This window comes from Mytilus trossulus, unplaced genomic scaffold (genome assembly GCF_036588685.1).
Source record: "Mytilus trossulus isolate FHL-02 unplaced genomic scaffold, PNRI_Mtr1.1.1.hap1 h1tg000429l__unscaffolded, whole genome shotgun sequence".
In the NCBI taxonomy this organism is placed as follows: Eukaryota; Metazoa; Mollusca; class Bivalvia; order Mytilida; family Mytilidae; genus Mytilus; species Mytilus trossulus.
This window is the reverse complement of record NW_026963357.1, coordinates 463,773-488,733: the sequence shown is the minus strand read 5'-3', so window position 1 is coordinate 488,733 and position 24,961 is coordinate 463,773. Positions and strand designations below refer to the sequence as shown.

Sequence of the window (24,961 nt, the reverse complement as noted above, 5' to 3'; positions counted from 1 at the left end):
AACTATTATAATAATTGGCAACACAATATATTGTTAAAAATCGTCTTTATTTCATTTTCAAATTATAAAAAAAAAAATCCCACATTCATGATATTCAATTTTAATTTTAATTCTAAATATTCAATTTTTAATTTAAATTCTTAAATTTAATTTTAATTTCAATTCTTTCTCTGAATACAAAACAATATTTTACATTTATCTATTCTCCATAAATACAAATATATCTGTACAGGTAAAATTTAATTCTAATCAAGCTGGTACAGATTGATTTACGACCTTCCACTTGGATATTGCACAGCAGGTGTTTATTACTCTGGGACAACTGTCCGACCAGTCTGACATCTAGACGGATTAAGGCTTCCATAAAAATAAGTCCCTACCTGTACTGTACCTAACATACAGTGTTTATTACCAATACTGGTAATGGTATCGTCTTCCTAACAGATAGTGTTTAGTACCACTACTGATAATGGTATCATCTACCTAACAGACAGTGCTTAGTGCCACTGCTGGTAATGGTATTATCTACCTAACATACAGTGTTTAGTACCACTACTGGTAATGGTATCATCTACCTAACATACAGTGTTAAGTACCACTGTTGGTAAGGGTATCATCTACCTAACATACTGTGTTTAGTATCACTACTGGTAAAGGTATCATCTACCTAACATACAGTGTTAAGTACCACTGTTGGTAAGGGTATCATCTACCTAACATACTGTGTTAAGTATCACTGTTGGTAAGGGTATCATCTACCTAACAGACTGTGTTAAGTACCACTGTTGGTAAGGGTATCAACTATCTAACAGACTGTGTTAAGTACCACTTTTGGTACGGGTATCATCTACCTAACATACTGTGTTTAGTATCACTACTGGTAATGGTATCATCTACCTAACATACAGTGTTAAGTACCACTGTTGGTAATGGTATCATCTACCTAACATACTGTGTTAAGTACCACTACTGGTGATGGTATCATCTACCTAACAGACTGTGTTTAGTACCACTTTTGGTACGGGTATCATCTACCTAACATACTGTGTTTAGTATCACTACTGGTAATGGTATCATCTACCTAACATACAGTGTTAAGTACCACTGTTGGTAATGGTATCATCTACCTAACATACTGTGTTTAGTATCACTACTGGTAAGGGTATCATCTACCTAACATACAGTGTTAAGTACCACTGTTGGTAAGGGTATCATCTACCTAACATACTGTGTTAAGTATCACTGTTGGTAAGGGTATCATCTACCTAACAGACTGTGTTAAGTACCACTGTTGGTAAGGGTATCAACTATCTAACAGACTGTGTTTAGTACCACTTTTGGTACGGGTATCATCTACCTAACATACTGTGTTTAGTATCACTGCTGGTAAGGCCCCCATCTTCTTGACAATATGAAGTACCAATGTAGGTAAGGGTATTATATACTGTATAGCGGGTTTTTTTCACGGGTGTAAAACATCTTGATCAAGGGGCAACCATGTATACGAACGGTTTTGGCGGATTCATAATTCTCCATTCAATATTTTGACTGAAAAGGTTGCAGTTAAAAATGTCAATCAAACAATTGACCATTGTCAATGATTGTTGTGATTTAATTGTTGTTTTTTTTGGTTTTATTCACTTTAATGACACCTTAGTTATTGATTATATCTTGATGCAGTTAATCAAAAGAATACCAGTATCTTCAATATTTGTCACAGGTGTACAAACTACAGTTGCTTAGTTTCGAAATTAAGCGGACCTTTGATGTACTAACTAGGTTGTAAAATTATTTAGAAATTTGGCACTAATTAACATGATTAATAAAGATATAAAAGAACAGAGTTCCTATGTCCCCCGCGTTGCACATACTTTACATTTTCAAGGGTCATATCTATGTTTAAAAAAGTCTATCGTCCACCCTTATAGAATTTGTCTGAGATATTGCTGATTGTAACTTAAAGTATAAGTTTGATAAATATCTGGCACTAACGAAGCCATTTTCCATAAATTTAATATTTCCAAATGGCATAACTCTTTTAAAAAAAGTCAATCATTAATAAATATTGCTGATATTAACCTATAGTATAAGTTTTATAAAAATCTGTCAAGAATTGTTCCCATGAGAATACTGACGAGGCCATCTACCATAAATTTAATATTTCCAAGAGGCATACACTCTTTATAAAAAGTCGATTGTCCACAATTATATAACTTTTCTGAGATAGTGTTGATATGTACCTATTGTATAAGTTTTATAAAAAAATCTGGCAAAAATTATACCCGGGAGAGCACTTAGGAGGCCATTTATCATGAATTTAATATTTCCAAGAGACATAACTCTTTTAAAAAAAGTTGATCGGACACCATTATAGAACTTGTCCGAGATACTACTGATATTAACCTATAGTATAAGTTTTTATTAAAATCTGGCAATAATGGTACCCGTAAGAGCGCTAACAAGGCCATTTTCAATAAATTTAATATTTCCATGGGGCATAACTCTTTTAAACAAGAGGCTCTCAAGAGCCTGAATCGCTCACCTTAATTCTTTTGGTTAAATCTCTCATCAATGATTATTTTGGCTTTTCAATTTATTTAAATGTTTTTTGGATCGTCCTATTTTCTTCAAAAGCCAAAAAAAATAATCATTTTCTCCTATGTTCTATTTTAGCCATAATAGCTATGTTTCTTGACATACAAGGAAATAAAATATAAAATTTATACTAAATACTCTGAAACTCATTTAGCCTAAGTTTGGCTGAAATTGATACAGCAGTTTCAAAGGAGAAGATTTTTTAAAGTAAGTCAACATGATGAACAAATTGCAAAAAAAGTCCTTAAAGGGCAATAACTCCTTAAGGGGTCAATTGACAATTTTGGTCAAATTGACTTAATTGAAGATCTTACTTTGCTGAACATCATTGCTGTTTACAGTTTATTTCTTTCTATAATTATATTCAAGATAATAAACAAAAACAGCAAAATTTCCTTAAAATTATCAATTCAGGGGCAGCAACCCAACAACAGGTTGTCTGATTCATCTGAAAATTTCAGGGCAGATAGATCTTGACCTGATAAACTATATAACCCCAGGTCAGATTTGCTCTAAATGCTTTGGTTTTTGAGTTATAAGCCAAAAACTGCATTTGACCCCTATGTTCTATTTTTAGCCATGGCGACCATGTTTGTTGATAGATCATAACTTCGGATACAATTTACAAACTAGATACCATAAGGAACATTCAGTTAAAGTTTGAAAGTATTTTGCCCAGTAGTTTCAGAGGAGAAGATTTTTGTAAAAGATTACTAAGATTTACGAAAAATGGTTAAAAATTTACTATAAAGGGCAATAACTCCTAAAGAAGTCAACTGACCATTTCCGTCATGTTGACTTATTTGTAAATCTTACTTTGCTGAACATTATTCCTGTTTACAGTTTATCTCTATCGATAATAATATTCAAGATAATAACCAAAAACAGCAAAATTTCCTTAAAATTACCAATTCAGGGGCAGCAACCCAACCACGGGTTGTCTGATTCATCTGAAAATTTCAGGGCAGATAGATCTTGACCTGATAAACAATATTAACCCATGTCAGATTTGCTCTAAATGCTTTGGTTTTTGAGTTATAAGCCAAAAACTGCATTTGACCCTATGTTCTATTTTTAGCAATGGCGACCATGTTTGTTGATAGATCAAAACTTCGGATACAATTTATAAATTAGATACCCTAAGGAACATTCAGTTAAAGTTTGAAAGTATTTGGCCCAGTAGTTTCAGAGAAGATTCTTGAAATAGTTTACGACGACAGACGACGGACGACAGACGACAGATGACGACGGACGCCAAGTGATGGCATAAAAATAGTCGATCGGATATCATTATATAACTTGTCTGAGATATTGCTGACATTAACCTATAGTATAAATTTTATAACAAATATGGCAATATTGGTACCAGGAAGAGGGCTTACAAGGCCATTCTCAATAAATTTAATATTTCCAAGAAACATAACTCTTTTCAAAAAAGTTGATTGGACACCATTATAGAACTTGTCCGAGATACTACATATATTTAAAAAAAGTCGATCGGACATCATTATATAACTTTTTCTGAAATATTGCTGATGTTAACCTATAGTATAAGTTTTATAAAAATCTGGCAAGAATTGTACCTGTGAAAGTGCTAACAAGACCAAACGGACGGACAGACGCCTGGTATTTCCATGGTCCCAGCAAAACGTTACGCAGGTGACAAAAATACCCAACAGAGTATCTACCAATTAACTAGACATCACTGAGATGGGAGCCATCTCTGTAGGCCCCACTGTGAATAATGTGTGGTAAAAAATTGTATTTTTACCATTGGACATGGGGTTGTCAACTGAAACCAAAGTTTTTGACCTTGACCTTTGACCTAGGAAGTTGTACATACATTATGACACACCCTCTGGTGTTGGTTAATATACATTTCAAGTATAAACTTTGAAATCAATCCGGTTCTCTAGATATAGAGCAGACACAATTTGTTACAGACGGACGGACAGACTGATCACTATAGGGGGTCTGCCATTTGGCGGGGCCTAATTTAATTGTTTGACACAAGAAATATAATCAAAAAGGGTATACAGTTTAATTAAGCTTCACAACCTCATTTCAAAAAAATACAAGTGAGTACAATGCCCTTTTGCATTTATGTTGTTAAAACGACCATATATAGTTATTGACCTGCTGACCAGAAAAAAAAGATCGTTCAAAAAACGCTTTTAACTATTTGAAATTAACAAGCATATGCATACATTGTTTGCTAATTTCATTTATCTGCCAAAAATAAACGAAAATAAACACCCTGCGAAAATAACCCGCTATCTGGAACCCAACAGTGTTTAGTTTTACTGCTGGTAAGTGTATCCTCTACCTAACAGACTGTGTTTTGTACCTGATTTGTTCTAAGTGTAAGCATATGTAATTCAAAAGTATATGTACCTGTAAGTATTCCATCACTTCTTTATACTGCCCATTTTTTCCTGCTGCTGCTAGATCGTATGGAGTCTTACCCTGAAATATAGACAAATCTTTATATTGCCTTCATCTGTTAATTACAAAGAAGACTTTTGTAACACATATCATACAATAATCAAGACCAGTAGCAGCTGAGTGGTGTGTTATTTTGTTTTTACATGTGCTAACCATATCATGTTCATTTATAAAATATAACTCATGAACAACATTCTGATTATTTTTATAACTTTTTCTGTAGCCTTTAAGAAGAATTTTACCTTTTTTTTCTTAAAGCATTTGAAATAATCTAAGTCTGTCAGCATTTGGTCTTTGTAATTTTTTTCGCGTTTTTTTTTAAAATCTGTTAATGCATCCTTATGTCTAGATGAGGGTTGTAGGATTAGGGGGTCTTTTTAACCTTTTTTTTTTTAAATTTTAGCACCTCATTTTTCTTTATTCTTTATATTTTTGCACCCCATTATTTTCTATTCATCATCTTTTTGCCCAATTCTCTCTTTTCCTGAAGTTTTTTTCTATCATTCATGATTTTTCTACTCTGTATACCCTATCCATATCCTCCTATAACTATATATTGTTATTGTACAGATTTCATAGTTTTTAGTTTTATCACTGACATCGTATAAATAAGGAAATACATAAATTATGGCACAGATGAGAGATTTTCTGCAACTAGATAGCTTAAATACAAAAATATGAAGAACTTTGCAGTCTTGAGGAGGCTGGGGCGTCTTCTATCTTGGATTTTGAAAAAAACAGACAACAAACAGTCTAAATCTTTAGTGAAATGTGCAAATTTCGAAAGTTGAATGTAATTTATGTGTAAGACTTTTCATGTTGATATAGAAAATTATGTGTTTTATCATATTGACGGCTATATTTTACAAAAAAAACCAGATTAGTGTTGTTTTAATAATTTATTTAAAACTTTGCCATATAAGGGGAGATAACTCAGAGAAAGTAACTTTTACAATAGAATGATTTTTTAATTATTTAATTATCAATATACGATGAACTTATTTTAATGTATTGCTTAAGACTATTTTGATACTATTTAATAACTTTGTTATCATTGTCACAACAACAGATTGGTGTGTGTGTGTCTTTTGACAGTTTGTTTGTTTACATTGGGTTTAATGACAACAAGTGTCATATTCAGGATATTGCGAGGTCTAATTTTGAATCAATACAAATGATTATTTTTGATATCAAAAACTATTTTATCCATTTACTTATAGGTTATTACTATTGCTTATTTTCCCTAAAACTGAGATATTCATATAATTTGGCTAACAAATTATGGAATAATAAAATTATCTCCTTTTAGTATAACTAATTACCCAAAAAGTGTTAGTGGTCTATACACAAAATCGTTTTATTTTTGAAGATTTTGAAAACAAATACTGGATTTCTTTTATATGATCATCTATGTTCACGTGTTTTATAGTAAAACTAAGTCATCCAAGTCTATAAAACACTTTAATATTTTTAGTTCAATTTAAAGGATCATATGACATATGTGTAACTATAACCTTGAGAAAAAAAATCCATTTGACCAAAAATATCTTAAACATCATTTTAGTGATGCATTATTTACTACATGTAGCAATAGTTGAATATTAGGCATTTACTATATAATATTACCTGATGTGTTTTAACCAAGGGACTGATATCTCCTTCTTCTACAAGACATCTTGTGGTCTGTAGATATCCCCACTCAGCAGCCAGATGTAAAGCTGTTTTTCCATCTACCTATAATAATACCAAATAACATGTAAATATTATGTACAATACTTTGTTATCAATATCAATAATATACAACATATCCTACAACTGACATTAAAACTTGTCTGATAAACTGGACAATGTTGTGTAATAAATATAAACAAAATGTATATCACATGAATCAGTGGTCAAAACTGAACAAAATGACCAGTCAAACTTGTATTCATATTGTACATAAACAACAAATAAACAACAAGTTTTTTTGTGGGATGTCAGACCTTCCATCAGAAATGTCATGTTAACAAAATAAAATATTTTTCATGAAATGCATAAAATATTTATATCAATGGATTCAGTGTAATGCACAGAGATAAATGAGATCTCACTTTATATAATTCTAGCAAGTATTTGTTGATATAATAATGAAATCTGTCTGATCAACATGGTTCAGAATAATTATCAATTTAAAAAAAAATAACTTTTTAAAAGAAATATGAAAAATAGTTACATTTCCTAATTAAGTACGAGGAGACAAGTAAAATGAGACCCCACTTAATATGATTCTGACAAATATTTGTTGTCCATTAAACCTGTCTAATTAACAACATGATTTTGTGTTGATTAAAAGTAAAGTGATCAGATTTAGTAGATAACATACATATGTGATATCTGTTTTACATCTGTTCTCCAGGAGAAGTTGACACACTTCCACATGTCCTTCACTGGCAGCCGACATTAATGCTGTCCATCCTCTAACCTGGAATAATACAACTGACATCAAAACTTGTCTGATAAACTTGACAATGTTGTGTAATAAATATAAACAGAAATAAACTGTCGCATTAATTAAAACTGTCTGATTAACAACAGGATTTAGTGCAGATTCAGATTAATCATTAATTCTAATAAAATAATTTTTTTAAAGAAAAATTAAAAAAAGTTGTATTTTCTGATTCAGAACAATACTATGAGTAAAATGAGACCCCACTTTATATAATTATAACAAATATTTGTCCATTAAAACTGTCTAATTAACAACATGATTTTGTGTTGATTAAAAGTAATGTAATCAGATTTAGTAGATAACATACATCTGTGATATCTTTGTTACATCTGTTCTCCAGGAGAAGTCGACACACTTCCCCATGTCCTTCCATGGCAGCAAACATTAATGCTGTCCATCCACTAGCCTGGAATAATACAACTGACATCAAAACTTGTCTGATAAACTGGTCAATGTTGTGTAATAAATATTAACAAAAATAAATAGTCACATTAATTAAAACTGTCTGATTAACAACAGGATTTAGAATTTTAGTGTATATTCAGTAAAATCATTAATTGTAATAAAAATATTTTTTCAAAAAAATATGAAAAAAGATATATTTTCTGATTCAGAACAATACTATGAGTAAAATGAGACCCCACTTTATATGATTCTGACAAATATTTGTTGTCCATTAAACCTGTCCAATTAACAACATGATTTTGTGTGTTATAAGCATTTAGTGTAGATTCCATTTAATCATTAATTTTAATAAAATAAATCATTCAAAAAAGCTTGAAAAAAATTATTATTATTATTATTATTATTTATACAAGTATTTGTTGTCCATTAAACATGTCTAATTAACAACAGGATTTAGTGCAGATTCAGTATACTCATTAATTTAAAAAAAAATCGAAGAAAAGTGAAAAAGAATAGTATTTTCAGACATGTCAGATACAGAACAATTATATGATTAAATGGAATTACATTTTATATGAATCTAACGACTATTTGTCCTTTTTACAAGATGTTTCTGCATTAGATCTTTATACATATCACTACCTGACCGAAGTTGTTAACACAACATCAAGTGAAACATAAGTGTAAAAAAATATTTCTTGTCAAGAAGCAAAATAAGAACTTCACCATCCATAACTCAAACAAAAAGAGAAATATTTTGAAATCAAACCATGCATACATTTTTTCCATTAAAACTGTCTAATTCAATTCAGAATTTTGATTTAATCTTGACTCAGTATAATGACTAAGTATCAGCTAACATACAGACCAATGGTATTTGAACAGTGCAGGGTTTATTATTGTCTGTTTTATTTTTAATACCAATGGTCTAGATAGGCCAAGGGGGAATGGTACAAAAGCAAATATGGTTTAACCCCTCCACATTTTGTGCCCGTACCAAATCAGACAACCTGGACCATGTGTTGTTTGTTGTTATTTTTGTTTGTCTATTTACTGAGTAGTCAGGTCAGGTCTGGTCCATGTGTTGTGTGTTGTTATATTTGTTTGTATATTTACTCTGAGTAGTCAGGTCCAGACCGTGTGTTGTGTGTTGTTATATTTATTTGTCTATTTACTCTGAGTAGTAAGGTCAGGTCCAGACCATGTGTTGTGTGTTGTTATATTTATTTGTATATTTACTCTGAGTAGTCAGGTCAGGTCCAGGCCATGTGTTGTTATTTGTTGTATTTGTTTGTCTATTTACTCTGAGTAGTCAGGTCCAGACCATGTGTTGTTAGTTGTTATATTTGATTGTATATTTACTCTGAGTAGTCAGGTCAGGTCCAGGCCATGTGTTGTTAGTTGTTGTATTTGTTTGTCTATTTACTCTGAGTAGTCAGGTCAGGTCCAGACCATGTGTTGTGTGTTGTTGTATTTGTTTGTCTATTTACTCTCATTAGTCAGGTCCAAACCATGTGTTCTGTGTTGTCATTTTTGTTTGTCTATTTACTCTCAGTAGTCAGGTCCAGACCATGTGTTGTTTGTTGTTATATTTGTTTGTATATTTACTCTGAGTAGTCAGGTCAGGTCCAGACCATGTGTTGTTTGTTGTTAAATTTGTAAAATTGTTTGTCTATTTACTCTGAGTAGTCAGGTCAGGTCCAGACCATGTGTTGTGTGTTGTTATATTTGTTTGTCTATTTACTCTGAGTAGTCAGGTCAGGTCCAGACCGTGTGTTGTGTGTTGTTATATTTGTTTGTCTATTTACTCTGAGTAGTCAGGTCAGGTCCAGGCCATGTGTTGTGTGTTGTTATATTTGTTTGTCTATTTACTCTGAGTAGTCAGGTCAGGTCCAGGCCACGTGTTGTTAGTTGTTGTATTTGTTTGTCTATTTACTCTGAGTAGTCAGGTCAGGTCCAGACCATGTGTTGTGTGTTGTTGTATTTGTTTGTCTATTTACTCTCATTAGTCAGGTCCAAACCATGTGTTCTGTGTTGTCATTTTTGTTTGTCTATTTACTCTCAGTAGTCAGGTCAGGTCCAGACCATGTGTTGTTTGTTGTTATATTTGTTTGTATATTTACTCTGAGTAGTCAGGTCAGGTCCAGACCATGTGTTGTTTGTTGTTAAATTTGTAAAATTGTTTGTCTATTTACTCTGAGTAGTCAGGTCAGGTCCAGACCATGTGTTGTGTGTTGTTATATTTGTTTGTCTATTTACTCTGAGTAGTCAGGTCAGGTCCAGACCGTGTGTTGTGTGTTGTTATATTTGTTTGTCTATTTACTCTGAGTAGTCAGGTCAGGTCCAGGCCATGTGTTGTGTGTTGTTATATTTGTTTGTCTATTTACTCTGAGTAGTCAGGTCAGGTCCAGGCCATGTGTTGTGTGTTGTTATATTTGTTTGTCTATTTACTCTGAGTAGTCAGGTCCAAATCGTGTGTTGTGTGTTGTCATATTTGTTTGTCTATTTACTCGAGTAGTCAGGTCAGGTCCAGGCCATGTGTTGTGTGTTGTTATATTTGTTTGTCTATTTACTCTGAGCAGTCAGGTGCAGAACATATGTTAGTATTAGTATGTCAGTGTTATGCTTTAAAAAAAAAAAGGTAGGTTTCACATTTAGTGCAGTACTCTGATTACATGTATAGTTAAGTGAGGTGTAATGATGTGTCTCATTTTCTGTGTGGAACATTAGTGGTGTGTCCTGTTGTGTATCATGTTCTGTGTTGAACATCAGTGTTGTGTCCTGTTGTGTCTCATGTATTGTGTTGAACATTAATGTTTTGTCATAGGATTCATGTTCCGGTGTTGTACATCAGTGTTGTGTCCTAATATGTGTCTTGTTCTGTGTTGAACATAAATGTTGTGTCCTGTTGTCTCTCATGTTCTGTGTTGAAAATCAATGTTGTGTCGTATGATTCATGTCCTGTGTTGAATATCAGTGTTGTGTCATAATATGTCACATGTTGTCTTTAAATGCATGTTGTTTCATGATGTGTCTCCTATTTTGTATTGAAAACTAGTGTTGTGTCATGATGTGTCTCACGTTTTGTGTTTAACATTAGTTTTGTGTCATGATATGTCTCATGTTCTGTGTTGAATATCAGTGTTGTGTCATGATGTGTCTCATGTTATGTATGAACATCAGTGTTGTGTCATGATGTTTTTCTAGTTCTGTGTTGAGCATCAATGTTGTGTCATGATGTGGCTCATGTGTTGTGATGAACATCAGTGGTGTGTCGTGATATGTCTCATATTCTATGTTGATCATCAATGTTATGTCATGATGCATCATGTGGTGTGTTAAAAACCATGTTCTGTGTTGAACACCATTGTTTTGTGTCCCATGTGTTGTGATGAACATCAGTGTTTTGTCAGGATGTGTCTCATTTTCTGTGTTGAACATCAAAGTTGTGTCATGATGTGTCTCATGTTCTGTGTCGACATCAATGTTATGTCGCTGTGTCTCATGTTTTGTGTTGAAAAATTTGTAAGGGTTCCGCGGAACCCAGTGTCTCGCCTACTTTTGCTGTAATTCGCAGGCTCAACAAAAATGAGGAAAAAAATCAATAAAAATATTCCTCTTGATACTATCTTATGGTTGTAAGAAGCTTCTGTCCAAGTTCGGTAAAAATCTAGGATAGTTAATGAATCTAATAAATGTTTTGAAAACTTTAACTGCAGACTGTATGTAATGTTAACAGGAAGAAAATCTAAGTCCATTTAAAAGTAAAAGACAGAAAAAATGGAGTTATCTTTTACAAAATTTACTGCTGGATACTATCTTATGATAATAAATAAGCTTCTGTCCAAGTTTGGTACAAACCCAGGATAGTTTAAGAAAGTTATTAAAATTTTAAAAACTTTAACCACAGAGTGAATGTAATGTTTCCCAGCAGAAAAACTAAGTCCATTTAAAAGTAAAATACGGAAAAAATGGATTTATTTTTTTACAAAATTTACTTCTGGATACTATCATATGATCATAAACAAGCTTCTGTCCAAGTTTGGTACAAACCCAGGATAGTTTAAGTTATTAAAATTTTAAAAACTTTAACCACAGAGTGAATGTAATGTTTCCCGGCAGAAAAACTAAGTCCATTTAAAAGTAAAATACGGAAAAAATGGATTTATTTTTTTACAAAATTTACGTCTGGATACTATCTTATGATCATAAACAAGCTTCTGTCCAAGTTTGGTACAAACCCAGGATAGTTTAAGAAAGTTATTAAAATTCCAAAAACTTTAACCACAGAGTGAATGTTATGTTACACGCAGAAAAAACTAAGTCCATTTATAAGTAAAATACGGAAAAATGGAATTTTTTCAAACAAAATTTACTTCTGGATACTTTCTTATGATCATAAACAAGCTTTTGCCAATTTTGGTAGAAATCCAGTATAGTTTAAGAAAGTTATTAAAATTTCAAAAACTTTAACCACAGAGTGAATATTTGTGGACGCCGCCGACGACAACGACGACGGAATGTAGGATCGCTTAGTCTCGCTTTTTCGACTTAAGTCGAAGGCTCGACAAAAATCAGTGTTTTGTAATGATATGTCTCATGTTGTGAGAACATAAATGTTTTTGCATGATGTGGCTCATGTTTTGTGTTCAACATTCATGCTGGGTGTCATGTTCTGTGTTAACATTTTGTTAAACGCCAGTGTTGTGTCATGATGTGTTTTGAGTTGAATATCAATGTTGTGTCATGATGTGTTTCATTTTTTGTATTGGACATCAATTTTGTGTCAAGTGTCTCATGTTGAACATCAGTGTTGTGTCATGTGTCTCATGATCTGTGCTGAACACAGATGTGTCATGATGTGGCTCATGTGTTGTGATGAACATCAAAAGTGTGTCAGGATGGGACTCATATGTTGTGTCATGATGTAGCTTGTGGTCTGAGTTGAACATCAATGTTCTGTCATCATGTTTCTCATGTTTGGTGTAAACACCGGTGTTGTGTCATGTGTCTCATGGTCTGTGATTATCATCAGTGTGGTCATTATGGAGCTAATGTTTTGTATCAAATATCTGTGTTGTGTCTTATGTGTTATGATGTTGATAATGTTCTGTGTTGAACATCAATGTTCTGTCATGATGTTTTGTATCAAAGTGTTGAATCATGATGTGTCTTATGTTTTGTGTTGAACATCAATATTCTGTCATGATGTGTCCCATGTTCTGTGATTGATATCAATGTTGTGTCATGATGTGTCTCATGTTGTGTCATGATGTGTCTCATGTTGTGTCATGATGTGTCTCATGTTGTGTCATGATGTGTCTCATGTTTAGTGTTGATCATCAGTGTTGTCCTAATGGAGCTAATGTTTTGTATCAAATATCTGTGTTATACATCAGTTTTGTGTCTTGATGTGTCTCATGTTAAGTGTTGATCATCAGTGTTGTCCTAATGGAGCTAATGTTTTGTATCAAATATCTGTGTTATACATCAGTTTTGTGTCTTGATGTGTCTCATGTTAAGTGTTGATCATCAGTGTTGTCCTAATGGAGCTAATGTTTTGTATCAAATATCTGTGTTATACATCAGTTTTGTGTCTTGATGTGTCTCATGTTAAGTGTTGATCATCAGTGTTGTCCTAATGGAGCTAATGTTTTGTATCAAATATCTGTGTTATACATCAGTTTTGTGTCTTGATGTGTCTCATGTTAAGTGTTGATCATCAGTGTTGTCCTAATGTAGCTAATATTTTGTATCAAATATCTGTGTTATACATCAGTTTTGTGTCTTGATGTGTCTCATGTTAAGTGTTGATCATCAGTGTTGTCCTAATGGAGCTAATGTTTTGTATCAAATATCTGTGTTATACATCAGTTTTGTGTCTTGATGTGTCTCATGTTAAGTGTTGATCATCAGTGTTGTCCTAATGGAGCTAATGTTTTGTATCAAATATCTGTGTTATACATCAGTTTTGTGTCTTGATGTGTCTCATGTTAAGTGTTGATCATCAGTGTTGTCCTAATGGAGCTAATGTTTTGTATCAAATATCTGTGTTGTACATCAGTTTTGTGTCTTGATGTGTCTCATGTTAAGTGTTGATCATCAGTGTTGTCCTAATGGAGCTAATGTTTTGTATCAAATATCTGTGTTATACATCAGTTTTGTGTCTTGATGTGTCTCATGTTAAGTGTTGATCATCAGTGTTGTCCTAATGGAGCTAATGTTTTGTATCAAATATCTGTGTTATACATCAGTTTTGTGTCTTGATGTGTCTCATGTTAAGTGTTGATCATCAGTGTTGTCCTAATGGAGCTAATGTTTTGTATCAAATATCTGTGTTATACATCAGTTTTGTGTCTTGATGTGTCTCATGTTAAGTGTTGATCATCAGTGTTGTCCTTATGGAGCTAATGTGTTGTATCAAATATCTGTGTTATACATCAGTTTTGTGTCTTGATGTGTCTCATGTTATGAGTTGAGTGCCCAGAGAGAACCATCAACTTTTGGTTGGAAAATTGGAGTCGAACATACCTGCCAAGGCGGACTAGAACTTATAACATTAGTGTTGGCAGGAAAGTGGTACAGTAGTTGAACTACTTAGAAAACTCGTTCACCAAGCCTAGCTATTTTTTAAGTATCCTGCATTTTTGTGTCATGTACTGTTTATGTACAATCTGCTGTGTTTTGAAGTACCTTGTATTTGCATGTTTTATACTGCCTATGTACATTCTTCTATGTTTGTATTGTTGTTTGTTTTTACTGTATATGTACAAAGTAATAGTCTGACCTCATGTTTTATAGTACTTATTCAAAGTTGTCTTGAATTTTACAAGTTTACCTTCTTGATATTCAATGTCACAAGTTTACCAACTTGATATTAAATGTTACAAGTTTACCTACTTGATATTCAATGTTACAAGTTTACCCTCTTGGTATTCAATGTTACAAGTTTACCTATTTGATATGCAATGTTACAAGTTGAAATTCAATGTTACAAGTTTACCTATTTGCTATTCAATGTTACAAGTTTACCTATTTGATAGTCAATGTTACAAGTTTACCTATTTGATATTCAATGTTACAAGTTCACCAACTTGATATTCAATGTTACAAGTATTCCTATTTGATATTCAATGTTACAAGTTTTCTTATTTGATAGTCAATGTTACAAGTTTACCTATTTGATATTCAATGTTACAAGTTCACCAACTTGATATTCAATGTTACAAGTTTTCTTATTTGATATTCAATGTTACAAGTTTACCTACTTGATATTCAATGTTACAAGTTTACCTATTTGATATTCAATGTTACAAGTTTTCTTATTGGATATTCAATATTACAAGTTTACTAACTTTATATTCAATTTTACAAGTTCACCTACTTGATATTCAATGTTACAAGTTTACCTACTTGATATTCAATGTTACAAGTTTACCTATTTGATATTCAATGTTAAAAGTTTACCTATTTGATATTCAATGTTACAAGTTTTCTTATTGGATATTCAATGTTACAAGTTTACCAACTTTATATTCAATTTTACAAGTTCACCTACTTGATATTCAATGTTCCAAGTTTACCTACTTAATTTTCAATGTTACAAGTTTACCAACTTGATATTCAATGTTACAAGTTCACCTACTTGATATTCAATGTTACAACTTTACCTACTTGATATTTTATGTTACAAGTTTACCTACTTTAAATTCAATGTTTGCTCCATTCTCTATGCAAAGCTTTAAGTCCTCTACGCTTCCATCTCTAGCAGCTTTAATAAGTTTCTGTAAGTAAAAAATAGATTTTACATATAACAGAATGTAAAGTGTGTAGTAACTGAAATGGTTTTCACAGACAATAATTATCAGACACTTTAAAATTACAAATTTTTTTGGTTGATACAAGGGAGACATTTTACTCTATACCATGGCTCAACTGGAAACCTTTTTTTGAATGTCACTTTTTCCTGCAGATCAATCAAACATCAATAATTTAAAAGAAAACAAACTGAATTGTTCATTGACCAGAAAAACCTAGTTTCCCCCTTTTTTTGCCCCTAATTTCCCTTTTTTTTGCCCCTAATTCCAAAACATTTTAAGAATACCCCCCCCCCCCCCAAAAAAAAAAAAAAAAGTCATAACTAACGATCTCTTAATGGTATGGAAACTTGTGGTATAATTTCAGAGATATTCATTCACTTAAACACAAGTTACTGTTTGAAAACTACAAAAATGCTTATTTTGGACACCCTTTTTGGCCCCTAAATCCTAAACTATTAGGACCATAACCCCAAAAATCAATCTAAACCTTCCTTAAGTGGTATTGAACCTTCTGGTAGAAATAAATAGAGATCCATCCAGTAAATCTGAGTTAGTCTGGAAAATCTAGTTTATCCCTTTTTTAGCCCCCAATTCCATAAAATTTAGTCATAACCAACCCCCCCCCCCCCCCCCCCCCCCCCCCAAGTCATTAATTACCATCACTTCATGGTATGGAAACATGTGGTGTAATTTCAGAGAGATTCATCCACTTAAACACAAGTTATTGTTTAAAAACTTCAAAAATGGTTATTTCGGCCCCTTTTTTGGCCCCTAATTCCTAAACTATTGGAACCATAACCCTCAAAATCAATCCCAACCTTCCTTTAGTGGTATTAAACCTTCTGGTAAAAATTTATAGAAATCCATTCACTAAATCTAAAGTTATGACGACGACGACATGAAACCATTATACAACGCTAAAAAAAAATTTGCGGTCGTATAAAAAGACATCTTGCTTCATTTTTGTTGTTTTTTTAAATAACTGTAACAATGTTATGTATATGACATCATAGTTAATCACTTTCAATTTACGATTTGAAGAAGATGACATTTTTTAAATAATACCAAACTTATAGATGTAATACTTTCAATGTTAACAAAAGACAGGTCACAGATATTTCAATTATTCACTGAGGGATGTCAAAGAGTGCAACATTTTGTGTGTATTCAAAAATATTATCTTGTCAAAGTTTTCAGGGGAAATTCTGTTTTGCAACTTTGTAATAAACAGCCATACAAACCAAACTATTTGCTCTGACTTTGCTCTGACTTAACCTTTGCTGCAGAAACGTTACGGTGTAACAAAACAGATGTATGTTTAACCCAGACACATTCTGTATGTATGTACCTGTCCCAAGTTAGGAGCCTGTAATTCAGTGGTTGTCATTTGTTACATATTTGTGTTTCGTTAATTTTTTTGTACATAAATTAAGCCGTTAGTTTTCTCGTTTGAATTATTTTACTTTTGTAATTTTTGGGCCTTCCAGTCTGCTTATGTGGTATGGGCTTTTCTCATTGTTGAAGGCGGTATGGTGACCCATAGTTGTTATTTTTGTGTCAGTTGGTCTCTTGTGAACAGTTGTCTCATTAGTAATCATACCACATGTTCCTTTTTTTATATAAGCCAAAAGTGCTGGTCCAGGAAACTGATTAATCAAGTATCATTTTGAAGTATGGAGTATTCGAGTACTAGTTGATATCCCTACAAATTATCACATGCTTATATTTTCTATCCGATAAACAAAAAGCACTAGACTGTATTGACTTTAAAGAAGAAATAATCTTACAAGATTCCAATCTTCCATTATTTCCTAAAATAGAAAAAAAAAATATTTATAAACTTTTGTCAGATCTAGAGTTATTATTGTTACTGTTACATGCAACTGAAAATCAAATACTGTTTTTGAACATGTAAATACTGACCTAATCTTTTCAGATATATACAAAATCAAATCATGTCGTCAACCAATGACTGCATTGTTATCCTCTACCCTAATATTAAAGGGACATAACTCTGGAGGATAAATGTCAATGGAACTTAACCAATGCTATGTTTAAAAATTCAAAAAAACATAGTTGCTATAAAAAGCCCTGAAATAACAAATGTTAACCAATTCAAACGAGGAAACTAACTGCAAAATTTATGTACAAAAAATACATATATGACAATACAAAAACAATAAACAACCACTGAATAACAGGCTCCTGACTTCGGACATTCTTATTCACTACATCATTATAATAAAGCTTCCAATGCTAACATTATCATACCTGTCAACTGACCTGTACTCTGAGGTATCACCTGGGACACCCGCTGGGTTATTGAAATACCCGGAAATACCGAAAAATGACCCATTTTGACCTGGATTTCTGAGCCTTGAGATTGATTTCATTAGTGATTTTTCTTTGAAATACAGGCAATTTCGTAATTCTTTCATGAACAGGAAGTTCAGCTAGCTGTGTAAACTGTCAAATTTAGTGACCCATTAAGTGCATGGCTTCACTTGACAGCTTTGGTGTCAAACACACTGTTAATTAACACCAATTACCTTAGCCCTTTAGGTCGTAAATAATTTGTGTACAACTTGAGTTACTTCCCCTTTTTTGTCACCATTTAAAATTATTCCTTATATTTACGTTTTTCGGGGTAAAAATGATTAAATCTTGTACAAATAGAATTGAAATATATATTGAAATATTACTTTTCATTATTTTCATACATTAATACAATTATACAATTTTTTCCTTTAACTTTTTAACTTTATTTTACTATACTCTAATTTCAATAACTTGGTGTCTCATCAGATGTTTAAGGGTTGAAAAGCCAGTAAACATAGTTCCTAATATAGAATATAAAATTAGTAATGATATTTGAAGTTAATATCATGCATGTAATGGTAATCAGATGTAGTACATTGTATGATTATCAATAAGAAAAGGAGTTGAGGCAGTGTTACACAAATTAATCAAAAGCTCTTAAAAGTGCAATGAAATAATAATTTATAAAATTTTAGATTACGTAACCATTGAAGTGAACATGTTTTGAAACTTTTAATTATAAGAAAAATGTCCCCTCAATACTGAAATTCAGCTCTAAAAAGTTCGTACTATTGTGACCTGAGATTTCATTCTTCAATGCAGGTCATGACCTGCATTTTCATTGTCACAGGTTGACAGGTATGCATTTTGAAGGTGCTACTATTGCATAATCATTATATATGAACCTTTGATGCATAGCCTAACATGCATCAAAACACTGCACTGCAATGTACAATAAATCATTTCAACCACAGTTTTATTTGATGGCTATTCTTTTCACAATCATAAAAGTATAAATCAAATTGAGAAGACCACATTCTAATAGCTAATAAACAGCTACGCCAGGAGCACATGATATGCCCGTCATCTTGTGTGTGAGGTTTTATGCAATAATCATAAAAAGTTTCTGAGATACGATGCAACATGTGAAAAAAAACCTTTTTTATAAAAAAAATCAATTTCTCTTAACTAAAATTTAGAATCATCACCAAAAAGAATACAGATCTTAAGATTAATTTAACTAAGAAGTTTGTAAAGTTTTAAGCAATAATCATAAATTGTTTTTGAGACACGGCGCTACATGTGAAAAAAAACCACCCCCCTGTTTTAGTTACAAAGTCCTGTAACTCAAAAAGTTTTAATCTTATTTTCACCAAAAAGTATACAGATCATTTGATAATCATAAGAAACAACTATGTCAAGTTTCATGAAATTTGGATAAGTCGTTCTCAAGTTACACTTACAGTCAACATGCTGACGACGGACTGACGGACAGACGCTGGACATTTGTATACCATAATACGTCCCTTCAAAATTTGACTTCGTTAATAGGGGACTTATTATGAATCAAGTGAAGAATAATAATATATATATGTAATGTTTAACCTCATTTTAGTGTCTGTAGGTCATACATGACATTCACTTTTCTGTTAGAAAGTTGTCCTATTGGCAATCATACCACATAGCCTTGTTATTGAATCAATATTTAATTCAACAAGCATTCTGAGAGTATTGCATGGCAATACATATAGTCCCCTACTGGGTACAAATTACATTAAAATGGAACAAAATGCTAATTTGTTCTATAACTTGTCTTGGTGTAAACAAAGAGTAAATATCAAGTCATTTTATTTAAGCATGACTAAAAACAGTGTGAATAACTGATTATATGAGTGAATTTTTCAAACTATATACCAATTATCAATCAATATCACTTAATAATATTTTTTTATATATATAGCATTCAGAAATTTAGTACAAAATAACAAACACACAAAGTGGCACAAATGTTTCAAACAATTTACTAAAGAATTTCTTTAATAAAATGAGTTATCTCTCTTTGTATAGACAAATGGTTTAACATAGTACTCTTTCATTAGATATGTAGTCCAGTCAATCTAGCATAAATTTGACCCTAACCTAAAACTAATTGCAACAGAAGATTTTTAAGTTTTAATCTTTAGCATTATACCCCAAATATACACAGAAAAAAGTCCCATAAAATCTAACTTGAGGAAGACTAAAAAAATCACCATTTAAAATGCCTATGTAGATTTGTATTGAAAAGGGAGATAACTCTTGCAAAAAAGGCAGAAATATCAATAAAAATTGATACAAAAATTATAACTTTACCGCTTCTATCCATCAGAATGTATTGATTTTTGAGCGGTCTTTACAGTATAATAAACAACTCTTAAGGTGTTTTCATATATTTTATCAAGCTATAATCTAGATTTCATTATTCAATAGTTGACCATTTATTGTATTTTTCAACATGTCAAGGTAAAGAATCTCAAATTTAATAAAAATAATTAAGCATGTATTCTTCTTTTTGTGGTTTAAAGTTTCTTTAGATAGGTAAGTTGCTGAAATAATATACTATACAGATATTAACATTACCAAATTTTCACATTATTTTTTCAAAATGGTTACAAAGCTTCAAATTTGCAAATTCTTTAATGAAAAATGCATGAAAAAAATAAAACTACCCATACCATTTTGGTTTTGTACATTTCATGAACAGAAGATTATATATTTCAGTCAAATACAAACTTATAACCCCATCAAAGTATCATACTGTACATACATTTCAAGAAAAACAACCAAAAACTGACCAAAAAAGACTCATTTTTGTAAGAGTTATCTCCCCTTCCAATGTTAATTTCCATAGGAAATTAAAAGTGCTGATTTTGAGTTTTCCTCAAGTTAGATTTTATGGGACTTTTTTCTGTGTATATAAAGGGCATAATGCTATAGATTAGAACTAAAACATTTTCTGTTGCAATTAGTTTGAGGTTAAATCTTAGTTTGACTGGACTAATGGGTTTTTTTTATGGACCATAGATCTGGACTAAATCATCAGAATGAAACAAAGTTCGAACTTGATCTGTAACTTGTCATGATAAAACCAGATAACAAAAATATCAAATCAATATATATATCTTAAAGAACGAAGAACAGACGGACAAGGATAAAACTTAATGCCCCCTCTGCTACGGTTTGAGCATACAAAAGGAATACATATATGAATCACATTATCAATTCATGTAATAAATGACTATCCCCCTGCTGACCCCTTTCCATCCTCAAACACACGCTACTGTTAATAAAGCAAGAATGCACATGCTTAAATGTCCTGCCTGCTTTACTTTTTATGATTTACTTTATATCGATAGTGACATAAATATGAATGAAACTTTACTAAAAATATGATTTAAACATCATCAATGATCCATGAAAATGAGGTCAAGGTCAGATAAACCAAGCTAGACAGACATATGTACATCCTACACTCATTACATACACCAAATATAGGTGATCTATTGCCATAGTATACAAGAAATAGACACAACCATGAAAGCTTAATATTGACAAATGTACCATGGAAATGAAGTCAAAGTCAGATGAACCCTGCCTGACAGACATATTCACATTACAATCATTCTATACATCAAATATAGTAAACCTTATTGCTTATACATGTAGTATCTGAGAAACAGAACTAACCAGGAAAACTTATCATTGACCAATAAACCGTGAAAATGAGCTAAAGGTCAGATGAACCCTGCTAGACCGATGTGTACACCTTAAATTAATTGCGTACACCAAATATAGCTGACATATTGCTTGTAGTATTTCAGAAAAGGATTTTACTACTGAAACTTAATATTGAACCTTCTGAAATATAAAGCTTTATACAAATAGTTTACAGTGCTGACGCGTAATAGGCATTTTACACCTATGTTCTATGTTAAGCCGTGTTGGCCATGTTGGTTGGCAGACAGGGTCATCTGACACCTTTTATAAACTAGATACTCTAATGATGATTGTGTACAAGTTTGGTCAGCGGAGAGGATTTTTGTAAAAGTTAACAACGACAACAATGGACGACAAACGTGAAGTGATGAGAAAACCAAGGTGAGATAAAACATAAATTATACAATACATACTAATTCGATTAAAACTGATGAAAGTACGTCTGAGGTAGGCTAAATTTATCAGAAAGGAAATGCCACCATCTAAAGCATCTCTGAAAAATATTTTTAAATCATATTTACTTGTTTAACCATGATATATATGTAAAATATATGTATCACTAATTAATAATACTTTATTAGTACTTCTTATTTTTCTGTAACTATATGAATGTTCCTTATAAACATACCAATGTTTGTGTGTTTACTGTCATCTCCTGTTTTAAATAAAATTAACTATGAACAATAAAAAGATATATTTTTTTAATTATTTCATTAACATGAATAAAACCTTACTTTTATGGCCAGCATCATGAAAATCTAGACCTTGTCATTTGAATGTTTGAAGATATTTTGTATTTATTGACTATACACTGACCTCTACATACGGTATTTCCGTTCTTGCTTTATTGGGTTGCGTTCTCATAGATATATACTGTTGAAATATTGCGGGAGTTATAATGTTGTGGTGAACCTGTTTAATATAGGGTTGATATCAGTGTGATGTACACAATGTAGCCTTAGCACTCATTTTTTTTCTATCCTTTACCCAAAGTTCACACATAAGTTTAACCTATCTATTTTTAAAAAAAAACAATTTTGCAATGATGTCATGTGTGTGTCTCATTTACTATAAAATATTGGTCTTGGGTATTATGTATGTTAAAACTATTTAGTTGATTATCTCCCCTTATAGTTTGAATATTTTACATTCGAAACAAATTTCAGTATTAAAATGATCCTATATATTTCACATATGATGTACTTACCTATAACAACAGCCTGACTGGACAAGGATCAACTTGACTGGACAGGGATTAACTCCACTGGACAAGGATCAACTTGACTGGACAAGGATCATTTTGACTGGACAGAGATCAAATCGACTGGACAGGGATTGACTTGACTGGAAAAGGATCAAATAAATACTGATGATATATGTTTAAAATGAGAATATGAATGTTTCTATTTCAGGTTGAAATATAATTATAACTTATTATAAAGATGCTTGTCTATTGTTTGTTACAAATGTGACCCCTTTTATTGATTGGTTGCTGTCTCATTGATATAACAATGCTTTGATATTTTAAATGTAAAATATATCTGTTAATTATCTCCCCTAGTAAGAGTTTAAAATTCTACATTCGCCTCTCTTTTTTTTAAAAATCATTAGAAAATGATCCTATATCATGTATATTATACAAAAATATAGTTTACATATGATATACACTTACCTTTAACAGCTTGACTAGACAGTGATCAAAACAACTGGTCAATGATCAACCTGACTGGACAGGGGTCAACTTGACTAGACAGCGATCAACTTGACTGGACATGGATCAAATAAATACTGATGTTAGATGTTTTAAATGAGAATATAAATGTTTCTATTTCAGGTTGAAATAATATTCACATGTTATAAAGATGTTTGCGAATTGTTTGATTCCATTTTGACCTCTTTCATTGATTGATTGCTGTCTCATTGATATAGACCTCTAAACCTTCACTCATACAGAATGCATTCTTAGTTTTTAGAGTCTTACTTACTACATAAAAACAGGGGTCTTGTGATATTTTGAATGTGAACTATATCTACCCTGTTACAGTTAAAATCCAATATTCACTCTTTTGAAATAAATTTCAGAAGTAAATGATCCTATATACATTGTAGTTCACATACAATGTACACTTACCTATAATAACAACTCAACTGGACAAGCATTAAATTGATTGGACAGTCAATGATCCCAAGGACTGGACAATGATCACAACGACTTGACAATTCTCAAATAAATATTGATTTTAGACATTATAGATGTTAAAACTGAAAATATAAATGCAATAAACACAACACTTTATAGAGATATGTTAAAAACCATGTTGACCTCTTTTGTTGATTGGTTGTTGTCTCATTGACATAGACCTCCCATTCTTACAAGCATAAAACACAAATTTGATTTCTTAGTTTACATCTCTTTCTGTAATGCTTGCAATGTTTAGTTTCAACTCCCAAATTCAATTTATTTTGTAATTGTGTCATTTTTTTTTTGTATCCCATCACAAAAGTTGCTGAATGCAAAATGTTAGCCTTGTTCTAAAAGAATTAACAATTTTCACAATTAACATTTCAATATATTTCTGAGTTTCATTTGATTAAATAAGTCATAAAATGTTCCAATACAATTTGATTTGTGTGTCTTGTTTACTTTAAAATATTGGTCTTGGGTATTTTGATGTTGATTATCTCCCTTTCAACATGTTAAAGAGTTTGAATATTTATATTAGAAACAAATTGCAGTAGTATCAAAATGATTCTATATTGTTCACATATGATGTACTTACCTAAAACAACAGTCTTACTGGACAGGGATTAAATCCACTGGACAAGGATCAACTTGACTGGACAAGGATCAACTTGACTGGACAGGGATCAAATCGACTGGACAAGGATCAACTTGACTAGACAGGGATCAAATAAATACTGATAATAGATATATAAAATTAGAATATAAATGCTTCTATTTCAGGTTGAAATAATAATTACATGTTATAAAGATGCTTGTCTATTGTTTGATACAAATTTGACCTCTTTCATTGATAGGTTGATCGATGTCTCATTAATTAGGCCAACTAAATTCTATTAGTAGATTTAATCTTGGTTATTGTATAAAAACACAGGTGTTGTGATATTT

General features: G+C 31.7%; 1 protein-coding gene across 2 annotated transcripts in view; it reads right to left on the bottom strand.

Moving 5' to 3' along the window:
• Positions 1–24,961, bottom strand: part of LOC134702295 (uncharacterized) — a 63,393-nt gene that overhangs the window by 36,901 nt on the left and 1,531 nt on the right. The window contains exons 3-14 of one of the 2 annotated variants that reach the window (XM_063563278.1): positions 24,612–24,750; positions 23,963–24,093; positions 23,504–23,597; positions 23,039–23,175; positions 22,648–22,743; positions 22,245–22,324; positions 17,544–17,567; positions 15,640–15,720; positions 7,839–7,937; positions 7,406–7,504; positions 6,667–6,774; positions 4,990–5,061 (exon numbers count right to left, since the gene is read on the bottom strand). In XM_063563278.1, the coding sequence (XP_063419348.1) occupies positions 4,990–5,061; positions 6,667–6,774; positions 7,406–7,504; positions 7,839–7,937; positions 15,640–15,720; positions 17,544–17,561 (477 nt within the window). In that variant the 5' untranslated portion in view covers positions 17,562–17,567; positions 22,245–22,324; positions 22,648–22,743; ... (2 more) ...; positions 23,963–24,093; positions 24,612–24,750. Of the gene's footprint in view, positions 1–4,989; positions 5,062–6,666; positions 6,775–7,405; positions 7,505–7,838; positions 7,938–15,639; positions 15,721–17,543; positions 17,568–22,244; positions 22,325–22,647; positions 22,744–23,038; positions 23,194–23,503; positions 23,598–23,962; positions 24,094–24,611; positions 24,751–24,961 lie in introns of those variants that run through there. The other variant, XM_063563279.1, reaches the window with a different exon arrangement.